The sequence below is a fragment of the Sciurus vulgaris genome, assembly GCF_902686455.1.
Source record: "Sciurus vulgaris genome assembly, chromosome: 11".
NCBI lineage: Eukaryota > Metazoa > Chordata > Mammalia > Rodentia > Sciuridae > Sciurus > Sciurus vulgaris.
Genome location: NC_136472.1, coordinates 71,164,462 through 71,185,664, shown reverse-complemented (window position 1 = coordinate 71,185,664; position 21,203 = coordinate 71,164,462). Strand labels below are relative to the sequence as shown.

At 57.1% G+C, this 21,203-nt stretch overlaps 1 protein-coding gene across 6 annotated transcripts; it reads right to left on the bottom strand.

Annotated features, from left to right (window-relative positions):
* Nucleotides 1-806: 806 nt before the first annotated feature.
* Nucleotides 807-19,897, bottom strand: RELT (RELT TNF receptor). 6 transcript variants are annotated; one of them, XM_079103776.1, is made up of 11 exons: nucleotides 19,646-19,803; nucleotides 8,025-8,098; nucleotides 6,544-6,618; nucleotides 6,245-6,411; nucleotides 5,955-6,034; nucleotides 4,993-5,250; nucleotides 3,561-3,641; nucleotides 3,192-3,273; nucleotides 2,772-3,029; nucleotides 2,158-2,356; nucleotides 807-2,013 (listed from the first exon to the last, which is right to left on the bottom strand). In XM_079103776.1, exons 2-11 carry the CDS (start codon nucleotides 8,070-8,072, stop codon nucleotides 1,966-1,968), a joined length of 1,296 nt encoding a protein of 431 aa, XP_078959902.1. In that variant the 5' UTR covers nucleotides 8,073-8,098; nucleotides 19,646-19,803; the 3' UTR covers nucleotides 807-1,965. The 6 variants fall into 6 exon arrangements, with proteins under 6 accessions (XP_078959902.1, XP_078959898.1, XP_078959901.1 ...); XM_079103772.1 differs by having other exon boundaries at nucleotides 807-2,356; XM_079103775.1 differs by lacking the exon at nucleotides 19,646-19,803 and adding an exon at nucleotides 17,355-19,199 and having other exon boundaries at nucleotides 807-2,356.
* Nucleotides 19,898-21,203: the final 1,306 nt, after the last annotated feature.

The following is a 21,203-nucleotide window of genomic DNA, read 5'->3' as shown; positions in this document are numbered from 1 at the left end:
CTAATCTCTTGCCCCACATTAAGGAGCCCTAGCAGGTGTGCCCTAGGAATCCTGTGGCTCCAGCTGTCGCACTCCATCATCTCTTGCCTGGACAGCTGCAAGGGCTCCCTCACAGTACCCACTGCTTCCCCTGACCCTGCACTCCCTGGCCAAGAGGGAGCTGATGGGTCAGCCTCCTCTCATGTTTGGTGGTCACATTTCTGTTGATCTGGCCTTTGTACATGCTGTTCCCTCCCCATGGGGCTGTCTCCCCTTTTCACACTGTCTCCCTCCCAAGGTCTCCCTCGCCCCCATTTATCTCCAGGCACCACACCACAGCTTCCCCTAGAGCTGCGCTGTCCAATAGGGTAATCATTTGCCACGTGTGGCTTTTGAGCCCTTGAAATATGCTAGTTCATGTTAAGATGTGTAAAATACATAATAGATTATAAAGCAAAAAAAAAAACCTCATTCATAATTTTATATTGATTTTATATTGCAATGAAAATATTTTGCATATACTGTTTAAAATATAGTATTAATATTAAAATTGAATCCACTTGCTTTTACTTTTTGGAATGTGGTTATTAGAAATTTGAATCACATATGTGGCTCACTGTATTGCTGTTGGACAGCCCTCTAGGCACCTTTGTGGGAACCAGGTGAAGTTAGGGGCCGCCTCTGGCCCATTTCCCCCACTGCTGAGGTGTAGGGAGGGAGGGGCCACCCATCCAACCATGGAGCCCAGCACTCAGGGCCAAGGAGATAGGTATTGAACAGACAGATGACCTCGGGAAGGGGCACAAGGAAAAGAAGCTCCTCATACACCACGTTCCCACCTTTTATTCTTCAACAAGTGGATGGGGATGGAGATGAAAGATGACAACAGCAGGTTTTAATAAATAAGAGAAACAGGGATGGGCAGTGGGTTCGCGCCTGCACGGCCCCACATAAATAACCAGGTGGCTGAGTCAGAGTGGAGACAGACAGGGCTGGGCCGGCAGTCACCTGCGCTGTCCAGAGCTGGGGGCAGACATGCTACACCACAGGGACACAGAAACCACCTAGGCCAGAAGTGCTCTCCTGCCCAGCCAATGGTCCTCTCCCAGAAGTTCCAGAAATCTGGGGGTGTGGGGTGGCAGGGTGGTCTGGGACTCTGCACTTCAGCCTGCCCAGGTCAAGTCATTTTTCTGTTTCATTAAAAACAGCAAAGTAGGGGCAGGCACATGCAGTAAGCCCCTTCTGTAGGCAGAGCCATGGATAGGCAGCCCCATGGGGGCTTTGAAGGCAGAGGCCCCAGAAGCAGCAAAAATGGGCCAGATAAAGCTACTAATGGGAGAGGTGGCAGAGTCAAGCACCCCCCTCCACAGGACCCAGCCCCGAACCTCCAGGGAGCTGGGAAGGTCCTGGGTACTGAGGCATCATTCTCTCCTCACTTCATAGTCAGATAAACGGACCAGTGATGGCCAGGGATATGCCCAGGATTAGAACCCAGGAACTCAGCTTCCCAGCCCAGGGCTTTTATATCACCCCTTCCCTTTACAGAACCTGCTAGGAGAGGAGGAGGAGGCACATCTGCTCTAGGGCCCTGTACAGGGGCAGGGTAGCTAGTCACCAAAGTATGGGACTGGGGCACCAGGTACAGGTGCCACCCCTCGGCCAAGCCTAGATCTCTGATGGTACAGAGAACTCTGGGCTCCTACGATGTGGCCAGGGCAGGCACAGGGTTAGGGCATCCTGCAGGGGAGGAACTGGGGCAGCAGGGACAGGGGCCAGGCTCTCAATCTGCTCCTGCACACAGTGCCTGCCAACTGCCTGCCTCCTCACTGGGGCGGACGGTCCCACCTCCAGGCCTTGGCCTTTGCTGTTTTGCCTGCTGGGCCATTGTTTCTTGGTCCTTACAGTCCCAGCTATAGCTCTTCCTCCTCCAGGAAGCCTTCAGAACCTTCCAAGGCAGGGCTGAGTGTCCTCAGACAAGGCAGCCCCTCAGATGACCAGGTTGCTCTCACTAAGCCGGACCACATAGCGGTTCTCCTGGGAGATAGGGGTGAAAGGCCAAAGCTGAGTGAGGGGGCTTCTAGGCTCCAGGAAAATGGCTCTTGCCCATGGACCCCTGCATTTCCACCCCTGTTCTGCAGTTGGGGTTAGCCCAGGTACTAACCTCCTCCCAGCCCTCACCTCAGCTTTGTTCTCTGCTGGAGGCTTCAACCACTTAGTATGGCTCCCGCCACTTCCCAGCAGTGCCCGCTGCTCAGGGGGGAGGCCAGGTTGTGGGGAGTCAGGGAGATCACCCCCTGAAGGCCCAGCCTCCGTGATGGCCTTCACCTCAGATGCTGCTGAACTTGTCCGCTGCTCAGGAATTCGAGCCACACGGAACCTACAAGAAGAGGTGGTGTGACCACTCTGGGTACAGAGAGGGCAGCACCTGCTGGGGTCACACAACAGGTTCCATCTCAGGATTGGAGCCTGTTGACAGCTGTGCCTGAGCAGCTTGCCAGGCCCTCATAGACAAGGCTTCACTCTGCTGTCTGTGCCAGCCCCAACACCCCCAACTCTAGGTTGCAGGTGGTAGGCCCTTGGCTTCGGAAGCCCCAGATTCCATAGGGGCCAAGATGTGCCCTGAGAACCCAAGGGCTCCATGTGAGGTTTTGCATAGCTAGGAAATCCTGATTTCTCTCTGCCACACACCCGACTAGAGAGGCCCAGGAAGGGTAGGGTTTAATCTAGGACCCTGCCTCCACTCAAGGCTGTCTTATCTCTCCATGACCCTGCTGCAACTGTGCCAACCTCACCTGCCCACAGACAAGATGGTGATCTCGCCCTGACGTCCTGCCTTGGCCCCAGCCTTGGGAGCCCTGGCTGGGTTGGGCAGAAGGCTGGGAGCAGGAGTGGTAGCAGCTGCGGCCTCAGGGGACAGCAGCACCTCAGGCCACTTCTTCTGGCTACAACGGGAGCAGCAGGGGCCAGAGAGTGAAGCCAGGCCCTGCACGGTGTGGAGATGGTGGCGATGAGGACAGATGTGTGGCATGCTGGGGGAGGCGGGCGGCAGCCTACAGAAGGGAACAGGAAGGAGCAGTCACCAAGGCAGCCCAGGCTCAGGGCCAGAAGACCCAAGCAGATAGAGAAGGGGTAGAGGTAGCACATGAGGGAACAGACCAATTGGTGAGCCCCCAGGAGGCAGGCTGATTATCTGAAGGCCCTGCCCCCCTCACCTGGGCACAGGCCTGTGGCTTGTCTGCACCAGCTGTTTGCTGTGGTATTCTTTCAGCAGCTCCTCCAGGGCCGCCGCATTCTCTGTGGGCAGCTGTGGTCAGAACCCAGCTCCAACCATGAGGGGAGCCCCCATAAGCCCCAGCAGAGCCCCCGACCTACCCACCACCCATACCCAAGCTGGGCTGTGCACCTTTTCCTCCACCCCTCATCAAGCAAGACCAGAGGCACAGGGGCAGCACCTCTGTCAGTCTGAAGCACCCAGGTGTGGGGGCAGGGCAGAGCAGGACAGTGACCTCACACTGCCTTGCAGGCTCTGGGAGGAGACCCTCTTCTCCTGAGCACTGCGTTGGGTCAACCCATCTCCTCACCTTTCTTCTCTGTGATCAGGCGTACCAGGACCCCAATGGTGTCCTCATTGGCATCCTCAGTCCTGTAGGCAGGGTTGATACCTGGCAAAGAGAAGAGAAGGACCTTGATCCCAGGAAGCTGGGCTCCCAGACTACACCAGGATTAGCCAGCAGAGGGCACCCCGGGCCTTCCTTGAAGCCACAGCAGAGCTTGCATTTAGTTGACAGTGTGCATTTGTTTAGGTGACAAAAGTATCCCAGGGTTCTGCACCTGCAGGCTCTAGACCTCAGCTCCGGCTCAGAGAAGCCCATCATCACTTTTACTACTGAACACTCTCTGTACCCGAAAGCAACAGGTGCTGAGTGATTTCAGGGCCATCTGAACTCTGCATCCCTGCCCACTGGGGGTGGGAGGCTGTTTCAGCCTCTTCTGGGTCGCACTGCCTCTCTGCAGTGGGCTCCTTCCTGCCCAGAACTCTAAACATCTTCAGCAACCTCTGCCCTTCCAGGCCCATTACCTCCCTGCACACCTCCCTGTCCATGGTACTATTTAACTGAGGGCTTTGGTCAGCTTGGGACCCAAACTTCAAGAGTGTGGGAATGGGCCACTGTGATAACCCTGAGCCCAGCAGCAAAGAAAGTTCCCAAAATTTGCATCCAAGCAGCAGCCAGAGGTTAAAGGAAGTCACTAAGCTAGGAAAACAAGTGCAGTCCCAGGTAAAAATGACCCTGAGTTGCCACCTGCCTGCCTTCTCCAGACTTAGGGGTTAGAAGGGGCGTTAGCAGTCCCAGGCAGCCTGGGACACTAGCATGGGAGATGCTATTTCACTTGGCCAGAAGGCCCACAGTCAGCATATATGGAAGTGGGGCCCCCATCCTTCAGGAAGTATTGGCCAGGTGGGGAAGAGGAAAAAGGGGTCCAGGCCCCTGGGGTAGGAGTTGGAGAATGTGCCTCTTCCTCTTTTCAGAACTTGTAATTCAAACCACAGTCTGGAGCTGTAACCTGAGCTCCTTGTGGTGTCTGCCCAGGACAGCTGCCCCTTCCCACAGGACATTCCTCCAGCTACAGGCCATAGGTCAAAGGTCACTTTGAGTACTTAAAGGTCATCCAACCCTGGAACCACACACACAACTATAACCTGCACCCGCTCCCACCAAGGAATCCAGAATCCCTCGGCTGGGCAGGGCCTCAGCCAGGGTGGGGAAACAGCCACCCCACTTGATCAGCCTCTGCCTGTTCTGCCTGTCACCATTCTCAGACCCCTCACCTTCCTCCTGGCAGCAGTGCCTCTGCAGCTGTCTCCCCTAAGGATCACACGCAGCACCTCCAGGAGGCCCTCCCAGTTGGCCCTCCATGGGCCTCTCCTTGCCAGAGCCCCCAAGGCCAGGGAGATTCCCTCTGGTGGCCCCCAAGTTTCCCGGTCTCCCACCTGGACCCCAGGCCAGGCCTCACCGCTGCCTCCACCTCCAGGGCCAGGCCCGACCTCCTTGTGCGCCGTGCAGTGGTAGCCCTTCCGCTTGAGCAGGTTGCACACCAGGATGCCCAGTAGCCCCATGAGGCAGAAGACAGGCACGATGGCAATGACTGCATACTGGGCAGCTGTCTCCTCAGAGCCACCAGGCCGTGTGCCGTTCCCAGGCTGTCGAGTCTCTCCACTACCGCTGGACCCTGCTGCCACCTCCACACCTCGTCGGGCCCGCCGCCCCCACTCTGAGCACAAAGATGGAGGCAAGACAGAGACAGAGACAAACACAGAGAGAGGCAGAGAGGCCCAGGGCCCGAGTCAGCATGGGTCGGGTGGAGGGAGGGCTGATGGTCCAGGGAGCCCCACCACACTGGGAGGCAAAGGCCAGCCGGGGGCCCCTGCCTTTCTTCCTTTTCTGACCAGCCAATCAGCGGTCCTGAAACAAGGCTTCCTCAGGCCTCAGGATGGGAAGCCCCTCAGCGCCCTCATCACCCCTCAAGGTGGGGTGAGAGGAGCGAACAGACAGCACACATGGCACAGGCCTAGGCACAGGGACACAGAATCCTGCCTCCCCCAGGCAGGCCTTGTGAATGAGTGGCCTGAGAAGGTGACTGGCTCAGCAGTGTAGGGGGGTGTCCAAGCATGCGCGTGAGTGTGTACATGTGAGCGCGTGTATCACGTTCATTTGCAGGGTCTCACGGAGAGGACAGGGACAGGGGACTGGTCAGGATGTGAACCTCCCAAGCCCCCTAATTGTGTCCTCTGCCTGCTGTATGGTTTCTGCCACTCAGAAGTAAGGCAGGTGACTGGCCACATTCTGCTGGACTCCCCCTGGCTGGCTGTCCTCCTGTGCGCCGAGAGGACCTCATTGCCCCACATGGACAATGTGGGGTTCCTGGGCTCAAGCTTGCCACACCTGTCCCTCACACACCTCCAGTCTGCCACTCACCATTATAGCCATGCATACTCAGAGATGCCCAGGAGCATGGTTGACATGGAACACGGGGAGCCCCCCGAGGGCCAATCCACCTGCAGGGAGAGATGTCACTGAGGTCCAGAAGTTTCTCCAAAAACTGTCCTTAGGCTGAATTCCTTCCTACCAGTACCCTCAATGGTCCTGCTCCATCCTGTTTCACGGATGGGAAGACTAAGATCTGCGCAGGGAGGAATGAGGCTGGAACCCCAGGATCCACAGTCTGGCCTCCCAGGCATGAGCTCCCACCTCCCACCCTTGCTCACCCAGGCTGGCAGCCTCCACATAGTGTATTGTGGGTTGCGGTGCCAGCCCGGGCCTCCACCCTCCTTCGAAGGCTGCAACGGTCATGGGGCTGGCATGGGCTGGAACCCCAGGAGGAGGAGAAGGTGCCTGGGGGGCAGGACTTGCATAATGTGCCCTGACCCTCGTCCTGTGGAAAACAAAGGGTGCAAAGGAAACCAAGAGTCAGACCTGAGGTCCCTGGGGAAGCCAGGCCTGGAACCCCACCATCTGCCCTCAGATGTCTTCCCAGGACAGGGCAGACATGCAGCTCAATGCTCACCAGGTCGGGCTCCTCCCCAGGCGGGCACTGCCAAGGGGTCGTTGGTGTTGCAGTGGCCAGAGGCCAGGGCAGCAGCTGGAAGAAAAGCAAGCAGGAGCATATTGAGGGAGGAAGGAGGTACTGGACATGGGGTCTCTGTGGCCATCTGTCCACTATATACTTTCCAAGCCCCTAGAGGTGGAGATTGCTAACCACATAGGGCCACTCCACCCAGGCTTTGTGAACACTAATCTTAATCCCTCACACTGCAAGGAAAACCTGCCCTGTCTCAGACCTGTTGCATTGCCAGTGCATGGGTAGGGAGAAAAATCACATCTGCTTTGGGAAAGTTCTGGAAAGCCCCAGACAGGGGATCAGGACCTCAAGCCCTTGGGTCTATGAATTACACCCCTTTCAGCTAACAAGACCCATGAGGGAGGAAATGCTTCCGAATTCCTCTCTGATTCTGTCCCTCTTCCTGCTACAACCCTGCCCCCCAATCACAGCTGGACATGTCATTAACCCGCCTCTGTTTATCATCCCTGGAGCCAAGTTTGCAGCTGGTGCTTACTATTCTGGGCCCTGGGCTGAGTCTCGAGACCACATCCTCCTCCATGACCCCACCCCCCTGTGGCAAGGTCACCCCATTCACCCCTGTACCCAAACAGGGCATGGCACATTCCAAAGGAAGGGTCTTCTCAGTGTGTGTCACAGTGCCTTCCATGGGGAGCTCCCCCTGCTTCCCACTTTCAGGTGTGAACCATCTGGCCTAAACTGCTGTGGGGAGATCACATCCTCCAATTTAGTCCAAAGCTGGTTTTGGGGTACAAGGCATAGAGCAGAGCCAGCTGCCCTGGGGGTGAAATTCACAGAAGCTCTGGGGATGTCCTCCGGCTGCAGACCTGGTTCCAGCACCTGCTAGGGCCGGGAGGCCTCCTGCCCGAGGCCAGGTGTCCAACTCGCAGAATTCCAGAGTCAGAGCAGAAAGATGACTCCAAACCAGATGCCAAGACCTGTCTGAGTCCAAGTCTGGCCAGATTCTCTCATTCCCAACACAGATCTCAACTCCAGCATTGGAGGTGCCCCAAATCCCAGGTCTCTTTAGCCCAATTTCCCCAGGCCCCCCACCACCCTCTTTGCTGGGTGCTATTCCCACACCAGCTGCTGACAGGCACTTTGCCCTCAGCCATGCCGGCCTTGCATACAAATGCAAGTCCTTCCTTCTCCCTCCTGCCCTGCTGAGCAGGCTTGGTTTGAGAAAGCAGTGTCCTCTGTCTTGAATGAGTTAGAAGCAGCATGGTCTTCCCTCCTGGGTCACCATCTCATGCCAGGGTGGGCCAGGATGGGCTTTCTGGGGCTGGACAGCCCCAAATGCTTCCCAGAAGAGCTGAGTAATCAAGCCTCACCCTAGCATGGGGTTCACTCCCTCCTCCCTGGAGGGCTAGGGTACAGGGCTCAGGATTCAGTTCCTCTGGCTCCTCCCCAGCCCATGTCCAACTCACCACGAGGAGGCAGGACAGGGGCCAGTGCAGTAGGCTCAGCTTCATCATCAGGCCCTGTGGTGATCTCTTCTAGCCTAGGGTAGATGGAGGGACGACTCATGGGGCAGCTGGGCTAGAAAGGCAGCTGCTGCCCCCCAGCACTTCAGAATGGCAGGACTTCATAAGGAGTTAGAAAGGGGCCCTAGAAGCCCCCGGGCTAGTCTGAGCAGAGGTGGGCTGCACCATGCAGGGCCAGCCTCACTGGCCAGCCCAGGCTGGAAGAACAGAGGGCCAGTAGGTTGGGGAGGCTTCCCAGAGGAGGAAAGGCTTCCTTCCCCTTCCATAAACAGCCAGGTGCCCCGCGGCATCACCGGGGAGCACAGGAGGAAGGAAGCGTGGGGAGGCCTGGGCTGGGGGCTGAGGAGGTTGCAGCACCTCAGCCGGGGCCTCTGCTCTCTTCTGCAGCTTTCCAGGCTCCTGCCAGCCAGAGCCCCACGGCCCTCAGGCCGCCTGCCTCACGTTCCTCTGCCTTCACTCTCACTGGTTCTGCCCCAAGAAAGGCCCTGTCCCCACCCTTCAAACGCTTCTTTTGCTGGAAGCATCCCTAAAAGTTTTCCCCAAAGTTGAGTCTGGCTCCTATAACTCCTGTACCCCACTCCATCAGGCCTGGTCCCTTCCATCTGGCCACCCTCCATCCTCCCCCAGGGAGGGATGGAACATGTCTGCCTGCATCTCTGCCTGCCTGGCTGCAGAGGCAGACCCAAAGGGGTAGGTGGCCATGGCAGCAGAGTTCAGCCTCCCTTCCTCTCTCCCACACACCCCATGTGCCGGCCACTGCCCTCACCAGGGAAATAGGTACAAAGGAGACAGATGAGGGCCCTGTCCTCACGGATCCCCATCTCAGGGGACCCCAACACCACACAGATTAAGAGAGTGGTCATGCCAGTAAGTGGGAAGTGCCAAAAACCAAAACGAGGCAGGATTAGGACACAAGACACAGTGTGTGATACTCCAGAGAAACCTCAGTTGTCGCTGCCTGGCTCACTGGCCCAACCAAGACTGAGGTCCCTGGGACCAGACTGTGGCTACCTCCAAAGAAGCCCCCTGCCAGCGGACAAGTTGGAACAACAGGATAAAGGATTCAAATTAGACAACAGAAGAGACTGTTGCAGAATGAGGAAGTTCCAGGATGTACCCCAGAGGCCTGACTTCAGGGTCATAAGGGTGACAGAAACAGTGTTCATGGGACCTGGACACAGGCCATGTGCAACCTCTGAGGCCCAAGGGCAGCTCACGGGGCTCAGAGAGCCCAGCCACTGTCCCAGAGCACCAGCAGGCTGAAGAGCCCCAACCTCTCTGATCCCAACCCTGACAGGAGATGCGCTGCCTGCAGCAAGTTCCAGGTCACACAAAAGACCCTCCCCCTGTAGGCAGTCCGGGCTTCCCGCCTGGAAAAGGAGCCGAGGGAACTGATCCACCCGCCTGACCTGGCCAGGCACAGACCTCCGCGGAGCCAGGGATTTGTGTTACACCCAGGGGAGGGGGAAGGGAGTGGTCACATCATCCTTGGGACTCTCCAGGTCACTGGCAGCCAGCCACCCTTGGCCTCAGGCCGGCTAAGGGGAAAACCAGGGACAAGGAAGCCCAGGCCACAGAGTAGGTGAAGGCTATATCTGGCAGCCAACACTCAACAGATGGCACCCCCTGACTCATCTCCTGACCTGCCCTCCTCAAATTCTGTCACAAGTCTTCTTTCAGGTTCGGCCCCAGCGTCCCTTCCCCCTGCGCAGCCCAACTTCCTGCTCAAGCCCATCTTTGTGTATCCCCTCCCAGTCCTTCCAGGGACTCAACCCATAGAACTAATCACAAGCCCAAGTCCTCGGGCTGTCCCCAAGCCCACCCACAGCCCCCCTTCATGTCCCCAGATGGGCCTAGAGAGCTGGGGCAGGGGATGAAAAGTAAGAAGCAAAACAACTGCAGAATAGAGAGCCCCAGAGCCACCCCTGACCCTGAGTGGCACCCGCTGGGTGACCTGAGCCCATAAGGAGCCAGTGTGCAGCTGCTCATCTGCAGAAAGGTGTGGAGCTGTGCAATCTGGAGACTTCCGGGAGGAAAGTGAGTGTCCAGAGGCCCAGCCTCAAAGCCAGAGAGGGCCCACTCAGGCACATTCACAGACATCCGCCGCCTGGTGCCCTCGTGCCTTCTAATTACACTCCCTCTAATTACCCCAACCCTGCACTTACTCCAGTCTGGCTGCCCAGGCCCCCACACTGAGCCCAGTCTGAGCCCCAACTGGACCTGCCCGGTCAGGCATAAAAGCCCTTATGCACACATGTGCACACCTGCTGCTCAGGGCCCCCAGTCCCCACCTCAGGTCTCCAGCACAGAGCCCTGGAACCATGACTACAGAGCAAGTTCAGAGAGAAGCCCCACGGCTGGGAGGCTGGGAGGAGGTCCCGAAGGCCCCATCCCTACCACTCTGCCTTATCCAGAAGGCCACGAAGTTCTAGCATCTCCTGAGGGTTTCCTGGAGCACAGCTGTCAGAGATGGAGAGACTGAGGCCCAGAGAGTACAGGGAAGTGCCCCTGGAGCCTCCCCTCCAGCTCCATGTGCCTGAGGAAGAGCCCCCCACAAGCCACACTGGCTGGGGAAGAGGGGCCCCAAGGGTTTTAGCAGAGAAGGAAGTTAGCTCAGAGGCCACTCCTTCCCCAAGTCTGCTAGCCTGGGGCCTGTCCCCACTGCCACCAATGCCCTGTGGGACCTGAGCCCCTCACTTCTCAGGGCTCAGTCTCCTCATCTGCAGGATGGGGATGTTTATCTTCCACGGGAAGGCTGTCATGAGGCTTATGAGGTAATCAACCTAAAGTGGGTCACGGGGTTTCCTTCCAGCAGCCCCTCCCCCACCTCTGTGCAGGTTTGGTTCAGTATCCTCTGTTTACTTGCTTGTTGCAGGCTCTCCACCAGACAGCAGGAGGGCACAGATGTCTGCTTCATTCACCACAAAGCCCAGCTCCCAGCCTGAGGCTAGAAGCAGGAGGCCTCCAACAGGCTCGGGAGGTCAGTAAGGGTTTCCTCCTACTTGGCCCTCCAGAAAAGTGCCCAAACAATTAGAACCAGAAATTCCCTGGATAAAAGCCAACCAGCAAAGCCATGACCAGGGCCCCAGGCTGCAGAGCCCTGAGAGGAGCAGCCCTGGAGGCCTTAGCGAAAGAGGAAGCTATGCCACCCGCCCAGGCTCAGGCAGCTTCCCCTTTCCCAGAATTGAAGCCATTGGGGTCACCCAGGCCCCTGCCATGCCCCTCCGCTCCCCAGCTGGGCCCTGCCCTCTGCTACAGTCCCAGGTCTCCCTGGGCCCTAGCCTGTCCCTCTGGCCCCCTCACCCAGCAGCAGCCTGGATGTTCCAGCATGGAGCTTGGCCCTGTGGACCAGCTCCAATCACCCTCAGAATGGCGTCCCGGCCCACCCTGCCAACCCCCTACACGTACACACACTCCAGCCACTTCAACCTTCTTCCCAAGGCGCACGAGACTCAAGACTCGGTTACCTGCTGTTTCCTCTACCCAGAAACCCCTCCCTTCACTTGCCCAACACCTACTCTTCCCTCAGCTCAGCTCAAAGTCACTTCCTCCTAAAAGCCTCCCCAACTACCACCCTGTGTACCCAGCCCCTCCCCTGCCACTAGCTGTCCTCCATGCCCAGTGCAATGCTGGGTAAGCCTGTGCTGCACTCAAGAAGGGAGGCAGAAAAGGGTGTTCTCAGCAGATGGTCTGCCTACGCCAGAGTAGTGAAGGCCCACGGGCAGGCAGCAGGGCAAGGCCAGGACTAGGCAGGGTGGGTGTGAACCTGCATCTGAGGCTCTGGGCTGACCTGGGGCTATATGGTGGAGTGAATCTGCCCTGCTCTGCTTGGCACTGGCTTCATGGCTGTGGACGCCCTGCAGAGGACTGCCACGAGATGAAATGAGAGAATGCACACTAATTTCTCAGCACTGGGCTGGCAGAGTACGCCCTCAACAAGCATTCACTGCTCTTCACTGTGCCTCAGTTTCCCTGTGTGGAGGGGGAAGGGACATGTGCTTGACAGGCATGTGTGAGCACACTGAGATTCTCCTTTTACATTTATATTCAATGTTTGGCACGCAGCCAGGTACACAGGAGGTGCCTGAGTCTCTGGGGAAGGGCAGGCAGGGAAGGAGAGGAGTCTGGAAAGACTGATGGTCAGTGCCCAGGTCACACCAGTTGCAGCTGCAAGCTGAGAATCTTGCACTGTTCCCAGGGGCTATGGGAACCTTGAAGGGTTAAGCAAGGGAGGGATAGTCATGGAACCATCTGTGTCTTGGCAGGTGCAGCGGGCTGCCTTCCAAGCAAGGGGGATGGAGGAGTGAGCAGGTGCCCACCAGGAGCAGAGCGAGGGGAAGGCAGGTTGTTTCCCAGCCCATGCTCCAGGGCCTGCGGACCTCCCTCAAGCCTTCAGAAGTGAGGGTTGCCTAGAAACACAGCTGGACATGGGCCTCCCTCAGTGGTGGCCACACCAGGCAGGAAGACAAAGGCTACCCATCAATAGAAAAATCCAGGTTAGCAAGGTACCCAGTGGTTCCTTGGCAACTGGGGCTGAAGTAGGGCAGCGCCCACATTGGGCGGTGCTGAGGGCAGGGAGGGACTGCCTGCTTCCCCTCCTCCCCTAACAGGAGAAGGGACTCCTCCACTCCTCACAGCAGGGGTGAGCATTCCTGTTTTACACCTGGAGAAACTGAGGTCAGGGAGGTCATTTGGAGGTCACACAGCCAGTAAGTGCTGAAGCAGGGACGGAGGGGCCGGGACTGCCTCCTTTCTGCCTCCCCGACCCTGAGGCTTAGCCCAGGGCCTGGCAGGTAAATGTTCTGAGTCTGCCAATCTGATGGCAGAGTCTAGGGAGGCAGTAACACAGTAGGTGGCTCAACCGAAGGTCTAGTACAAAGACTCAGGCAGGCCCCAGACTAGATGCTACCCCCACTTGGCAGTCTCAGGGGCCTCTGGGATTTGCCTGCACCCATACTCATTTGTTTATTGTCCCAATCTGCCAACTCTGAAAGAAAAGGGCACTGGGAACTGTAAGAAGCACGAAGGCTGGGGAAGTCTGGGAATTCCCAGAGGGAGGAAGAGGTCCCAGAGTGTAGACCCAGTTTCCAAAGGCTGCCGCTTGGGCTGGGGGGCCAGAGACGTGCAGAGGTCAGCATAGGGCCACTCGGTCAGAAGGTGCTCCTATACCCAGCCCTCTGCCAACCTCAGGTAGCCATGACTCCAAAGCGCCAGTGCTGGACCCCTAATCCTGTACCACCACACTGCCAGGCAGCAGCTGCTGCCACCTTACCAGGAGCTGGACACGGTCTGCTCCTCAGACCTCCCGTTGCCCCTGGGCCTGCACTTCAGTCGGTCAGGTGGTGAGGTGGGCAGGTGGAGCTGAGGGGGCTAATTGGCTCCTTGAGGCTAAGGAAGGGCTGAGGCAGCCAGATCTGGCCCACCCAGCTCCTCCCTGTCTGGGTAGGTACAGATGCAATCTCTTGCCTCCTTCCGGACTGAGGCTGGGACTCGGGGAAGGGGCATCTGAGGCTCCACAGTCATCTCTGGGGCAAGCTGAGGCTCCCCAAGAACCCTCTCACTAAGTGCCTACCACATGCCCCATTGCCTCTCCAGGCTGGGTCCCAATGAACCCCTGAAAAACAGAGTTCCATGAGGAACTGAGTCTCAGAGAGGCTAAGTAGTAGCCTTAATAATCTGGTCTCAAAAAAGACAGGGCTTGCCCACCCTGGAGTAGGGTGGGCAGTATGCAGCCCTAGCCAGTACCCCCCAGGCCTGGCGTCCCCACTGCCCCCACATGGCCTGTTTCTAGTTTGCCACCAACCTCTTGGTGCCATGGGCCAGTCCTAGAATACCTCCTCTCACCTCAAAACAGGACAGCAAGTGACCCAGGACAGACTGGAGGACACCCCACTGTAGTTCCCGCTTACGCTGTTGCTATCTCTTCCTCCAAGAAGTTACTTGACCTCCAGGCCTGTTCATACTCTTGGTACTGAGTCACTCACTAATATGCCCAAGCAGCCCAGTCTGCTCAGCATGAGCCTTTCCCACACCCCAACCTGCCTGACTTGGGCAGAGGCTTTGGGAGAGACTGAGGGGAGACCACAGCCCCTCCTGCACCATTCTCCAATTCCCCCAGGCCAAGGGTGTTGGAGAAAGAGGCTCCCCTTGAGGCCCTACCCAACAGAGCTGTGCTAAGGCCTATGGTGAGTGTATGGGTGATGATGGAGTTAGGAGGGCATGGGGCTGGGCTCTGGAACATTCCAACAGGGCTCAAGCTCTGGTGCTCTTGCCTAGTAGATCTGTGACCTTGGCAGGTCACTTACCTCTCTGAGCTTTAGGATCCTCCTCTGCAAGCAGAGGTGCCAGTCCCTGCCTCATGGGATGCTGAGGAGATAAGCAGAGCCATTATTTAGTGCTATCTGGGGATTACCAGTTCTCACAAAGGCCAGAAAAGGAACCCAGGCCCCGAAACAAGCACTGTCCAGCCAAGGTCATCCAAAAGACTTGGGTGCAACAAGGGCACTTTGGGGAACCCAATGTAATCCCAGCAGCATGGGTAGTGTGCTTGGTCTCACTGAGAGTACCCTGGGTGCTCATTTCCCAGGTATCAGGCCTGTGCCCACCTGCTTCACCAGCTGACACCACAGTCAGGAAGGTGGAGGTGTCACCCACCTGCCCAAGTCTCAGTTTCTCCTCTGTAATTTCAGGCAATTGTGCCTATTCAGCTAGCCTCGCTGTGTGGTGGGGGACCCAGAATTCACAGGCAAATGGTGATTCTTACAATCAAGCTTAAATCCAGATGCCCTCTCCCGCAGGAAGCTCCCTGTTGGGAGGATCTCCCAGCATTCAGTTCTCAGTCTCCTTTGACTCCTGCTGAAGTGGGAAGGTTCTCTGAGGGAAGTAAGTGGTGCATGGGGCGTATGGGAGGTTGGGCCCACTGCAGGTCCCCTTTGCTCTCACTGTTCCTTCTCACAGTAAGTATGTGCAGGGCCAAGCTTAGTCCCTCCTTCTGGAAACCCTCCTTCCTTCTCTCTCCACCACCCTCAGACCCTGCCTCTAATTGGCTGTGGAGGCTCCCTCCATCTATGCCAGCTAGCCAGGGAACACTCTCACAGCCACATGGGCAGTTTATTTATAGAGCTCTCGTCTTTCCCAGGGTGGCCCAAGAAAGAACTCTGGCCTTCAAGGCTCACAGACCTGGGTTTGGATCCCAGGGACAATAGGGTCTTGCAAGGGTTTCTCCCCCTCTGAGACTTGGTTTGCATGCCTGTGCCTGGAGGATGGATGACACTCTCAGACTGAGGCTGAGATGGGACAGTCTTGGAGCCTTAATGGCAGGGCTGGGCACACAGCAGGGACACAGCACCGGTTCCTGTCTCTCTGCTACCCCAGTCCTACCCGGAAACACCAAGCCTACGCCTACACACAGGAGCACAGTGCACTGTGGGTGCTAGATCTGCCCAGAGACCACATCCCAGCACCCACCAATCCATAGTTGGGGAGGGAGCTAGATGGGCTCTCCTGGATGATCTCAGGCAAAATCCCTCCTTTCTGCTCCATTCTCCTGCTCATATGAAGGCTTCACCTAGCTAGGTGCTGAGAGCCCCATCATTTCCGCCTCCTGCTTTGGGTAGGCCAGCTGGAGACCAGGCCAGGAGCTGGGCAAGAGCTGGTGTGTTAGACTGCAGCATGGGGACTATGATGCAAACCAGGACTGCTCCCTTCTGCTGAGTCTCAGCTCCTCCATAACAACTCGGAAAGGAGGGGGCCCCCATCAGTGCTGCTGGGGGAGATGCTAAGCCCAGGGCCCACACAATAGGACATCATTGAGGACAGTTTTCTCTACTGGCCTAGAATGAGGGCCTTCTCTGAAGAGGGCCATGGTTAACACCAAACTTGTCCCATACCTAGAGAGTGGCCTTGAGTTTTGGGCCCTAACCCCCAGCACACTACCTCAGACCATGGTGAGCCTCAGAGACCATGGGTACAAACCCTGCTATGTATTCAGGCACATGTATCCTAAGTGGCTGCCCTTCCTCAGGAGAGACCTTGCCAGCACAGATATGGCAGTGGGGGGTGGGGGCAGACTGCTGGTCAGGACAGCCACAGAGTTGGGTGAGCAGTGCCCATAGATGTCTATTCTCCAAAGACAAGCAGAATAACTGGCAAGTGGATCCAACAACGAAAAGGAACTGAGAGTGGACTCAGAAGCTTCCTGAGTGAGGTGGGCTGAATCCTAAATGGCTGGGAGATTTCTAGGAAGAGGGGCAATAAAAGCAAAGGTAGCGCAGACCTGAGGCATCAGGTAGGGAGGGATGTGGGTGAAGATGCAAAGTTAAAAGGTCTTAGAAGGAAAGGCCTCACAGCCAAGAGGAGTTTGGACTTTATTGTGCATGCAAAAGTCAACAGTCCCTTTAGGGAGGTCACTCTGGCAGTATGGAAGGATTAGAAATGGAGGCAGAGAAGCTAGGAACAAGAGTCTGGGCCCAGAGGGCAGGACCAGAGCCAGAATGTAAGAGCAGTCTGGTTTTGTCAAGGTGTGTTTTAGGCCTGCTTCCCGTGCTGGCCATTGTCCAGCTGGCCAGAGAATAAGTGGCAGGGCAGAAGGCAGATACCCTGTCTGGAGTGGGAGAGCCAGAACAGAAAGGTTTGGGGGCCTTAAGTAAGTCCCTGAAATTCTCAGAACCTCAGTTTCTCCCTTTGTAAAATAGGGCTGGACCTGCTGGTTCTGCCTCCTGGCCCTATGAGTAGAGGGGATGCTGCTGCCCCTCAGTGTCTCCCATCCTTGGCCAGACCGGCACCTCCCTCCAGCAACTATCACTTTAGTCCCAACTGGGGTCACAAGTGGAAACCCAACCTGGCCCCACTGTCATCCCAAGTTCCCAGAAAGGTCTGGTTTGGGCAGGGTGCAGGATGGAGCTGGGGAGCCTCCACTGAGGCTGGGGTGAGGAGCAGTTAACCCTTGGTTAACCCTTCTTCCTCTCTCTTCCCCTCCAGGGCTGTGAGCTATTTCCACCTCTTTGCTGGGGATGGAAATAACTTGGGCTCAGCCCCTAGAGACCAAGACAGCTATTTTCATCAGCCCCAAGAAACAGAGCTCCAGTCATTCCAGAGAAGACCAAGGGACACACTGATGCCCAGCCCCAGCTCTTGACCAAGCAACGACAGTAGTCAGAACTAGAAGGGGCATCTGGGAAGAATGGGGAGAAGGGCCCAGAGAGGGCAGGGCACCAGTTCAAGGTCAGTCAGTCTGCTCCCAATCATAGCAGAAGGGAAGCATAAGGAAAATACCTCCAGAGCAACAGCAATGATGGGGAGGGGTCCTCTCAGGTATGGTGAAGGTCAATTATCCCTGCCACCCTGGACTGTTCTGCTAACTCCAGACACTCCCAAAGCCAGGTGCAGTTCTAGAAGGCAGAAGACAGGCCTTTCTGGTGACATCTGGCCAAGGGTGAGGGGTGAGGGAGGAAGAGGAAGAGGAAAACCATGTAACCCACCTGACTCCAATGTTTCAGACATGGGTGCACACACGCATGACTCTCGGAACAAAAGGGAACACTCTGGGAAGGCCATACCTACCAGCCCAGGTAAGCCACAAGCAGGAAGGTGGTTTGACCCTGTGAGGCCAAGCACCTCATAAGGTCAGAGGACCTGAATTTCACTCTCACCACTGTCCCGACTCTGTGACTGTGGGGTAAGCCACTCTGCTTCTTTGAGCCTCAGTTTCTTTCTCTGAAATAATCACCAAATCTCAGAACCACTGTGAGAATTAAATGAGATAGTACACTATAAAGTTTAAAACAGAGCCTGGTACTGTGTCCTTTCACATTTTCAACATTTCAACAAAATCAGCGTTTTCAGAGGATGGCAGCAGAAGACAGAACTTCCAGATCCTACCTATAGCAGGTGCTGTATTCCAATCACTGCCACCTTCTGGGCCAGGGAGACAAATTTCCACCTACCCTGCATAAGCCCCTAAGACCCTCTTGTGAGAGTATGGGTCTCAGAGCAGCCTTGTCCAGATGGTGAAGGGGCCCTGGTCCAGCTCTCCAGCCAGAACTTAGTCTCCCTGACCAGACTAGTGCCCCCTCTTCCTCCAACCAGGGTGTTGAAGAAAGAAGACCTAAGTAAAGAATGTTTATGGATCAGAATTTCAGGATCCATATTGTCTAAGGGTTCAATTCGGAACAGAGGACCAGGCTGTCTTTCAGTGAGAGTCTGGAGTCTTCTTGATCAGTTTTGGATAAGTTGTGCTTCCAACCCTCTAACACCTGGGTACAACCCCTGGACCACTGTGTCCCCAGCAGAAGCCTGCCCTCAACCCCCACTGCAGCCTTTCTGCCTGAAGGGAGGAAAGGGAGAACAGAGGCAGTTGACCCAAAAACAATAGAGGATCCCAAAGTGATGATTCACAGTCCATTCACAGCCTGACACCTCAGTGTGCAGGCAGGGGAGACTGAGGCCCAGCAGGGGCAGGTCTGAGGGCAAGGCTGAGCCTGGGCACACAGAGAACACAGGTTACCAAGGGCAGAGCTCTACTAGGTGTGGGACTTCAACGTGTGTGAGTGTGAGAGATACTGTGTGTGTGTGAGGTGGAGACAGCCTACTACAGGGCCCCTCAAATGCTGCCAGAGGCTGCCCCAGCCTTGGCCCCCTCTCTGCTGCCAGGGCATGTCCCTCAGACTCCTGAGAGGTGCCCCCCAACACCTCCAGGAAAGACCCAACTTCCTTGTCTTCCATTTGCTGAGAGGTGTCTTAAGTCCCTCCTCTTTCTGCCTCTTACTCATTGTCCTAAGGCAGGCGCCAGACTACACACACACACACACACACACACACTGACACTGACACTACTTGACCCTGCACGGCTACCCAGTGATCCAGAGCTAGTTCTCAGTCACTTGGGGTTCCTCTCCTCTATCTTACACTCATTAACCAGTGTTCCTGGCCCTACTCTGCTCACACCGCAGGCCACACACAGTGACCCCAGTGACCCAGGACCTCTCCCCACCCCTTTCTCTTTCTCTCTGCCTGTCTCACACAGAGCCCCTCTGTGTCGCCTGCTCGGCTCGGCGTCACCGCCCAGTATCCCGGCCACACGTTCGCCCAGGACAGGCCGCCTCATGCGCCGTGTCACCCACAGTAACGGGCTGACACCGTTTAGACCCCCCCCACTCCCGCCCGCCGCAGTGGCACCGAGACGCCGCTGTCCTGTCCCGCACCCTGCCCTGGTCTGGGTCCAAGTTTCCCGGGCCAAGGGCGCCTCTGGGCCCCGTCGGTCCCTCACACGGCAAGTTACGCTGCTGCCTCTCCGCGCACCTTCTGACAGCTACTGCGCAGGGCCGGGTCCCGAATCTCGGCCGTAGGACACGCAGTCCCGGGCCGGGGGCTCAGAGGCCGGCGCGGTCGGTGCGCGGGAGGTGTCGGGACAGGACGCGGGGAGGCGGGCCGCCGGGCGGCGGGCCGCGGGCATGGATTGCTGCATTTGCCACGGCGGCGAACTTCTTCGGAGACGCAGGGAGGCAGGGCGCATCTCGCTGGCCTGGCCGCGGACCCTGGTTGCGGGACCCGCGCGCTCCCCTTACCTGGCCGCGGAAGCTCCTGCTCCGCTCGGGGTAGGACGTGGCGCCCGGGCCCGGCTCGGCGAGCGCACGGAGGCAGCGCAGCCTGCGCGCCTTTTGAATGAATTGCCGGCCGGGCCGGGAAGGTGCTCGGCCCGCCCCCCGCGTCACGGCCGCCGGCCCCGCCCACAACGTCAGAGTCTGGGCTCGCGGCCCGGAGCCCCCAGCCCAGCAGCTGCAGAAAGGGCTCGCCACTCTCCCACCCGGCCGCGCTGCTCTACGTTGCCATCTTTCGAGTCCCCCGAGGAACTGCAGGGACTGCGCGGGACCAGGAGGCGGGGAAAGGAGTTTGGCGAGACTGGAGACTTGGATGCTGCTGGGGTCTTGTCTCCATTACCTGTTTAATCAGGGCTACGGCTGCCCCTTCCTCGTCCTTTCCTTCCTCCTGGAAATTGGAGCCACTTTGCCCTGTTTGATGAGACCTAGGCCCACCCCTAAGGGGAGCCTATAAAGGAGGCCCATCAGGTGGGCTTCTGTACTTCCCACTGGGACCAGCCCAAATCCCCACCCCTCTTTGCTAGGGTAGTTAGTCCCTCAGTTCAGCAGGAGAGATGACACTCCTTTCTCCCAAACCACCAGCTGTCCCATCCTGCTCATTTCCATTGCTAACCATCAGAGGGCCCAGCAGGGCAGTGACCAGGGACATGGCTGCACAAGCCCCAGGGCAGTATTCATATTGTATTCACTGTTCTGTACATAGTGCCCCTGTGAGAAGTGCTGTGCCAGGACTGGAGGCAGCAGCCCAGCAAACAGTGCCCCCTTGCTCAGTGCCGTTCAGGGGATTCGGGTGGCTATCCCCGGAGAGCAGGGCGGGAGGAGACAGCAGGGAGGGCCGAGTGCTGGGGGCAGAGGCCTGGCTGGGGTCAGGATAATCACAGCTCATGAAGGAGGTGGAGGAAGGTAAATGAGACTGTTGAGGATAAGTGGGCTGGCGGTGGGTTCTGAACAAACTGAGTCATAGAATCTGAGCCACATAAGGGAGAAGAAAGGTCAGGTCCCTAGGCTCCAGGAAATTCCAGGAGGAGAACTGGACACCGATAAGGTGAGGGGGGCAAGGGAAAAGTTTCCATTTCCCTGGCCATGCCTGCAGGGGGGAAGGGCAATAGGAGCTCCAGGTTTCTGATGTGGGGATCATGGTCCCAGCTGTCTCCACTATCAATGGAGATCCCCCAGGGTTGGGGACAGGGATCATCCCTGGGCCTCACATCCCAGTCCATAGAGGAATCCCTGAAAGGCTCATACTGGGTTCCAGATCAGCCCCTCTACTCTCAGAAATGTTTTCTTGATAAGGGGACTTTCCATACTCCAGTTCCAAGTTCCAGAGTCAAATGGTAGCATTTTAGGTACCATTTAAAAAACCAAATGAAGATATGCTTTTTGGTCAAGGAGCACTGGCAACTAGTCAGACCTTCCAGAGAGGATCTGGGCCACTCTATTACCAGCCTTCTGGGAAGCTTTAGTTAAATCCCCTCCTCCCAACTCAGTTTCCGCATCTGAAAACTGGGGTAAAAAAACTTGTTGC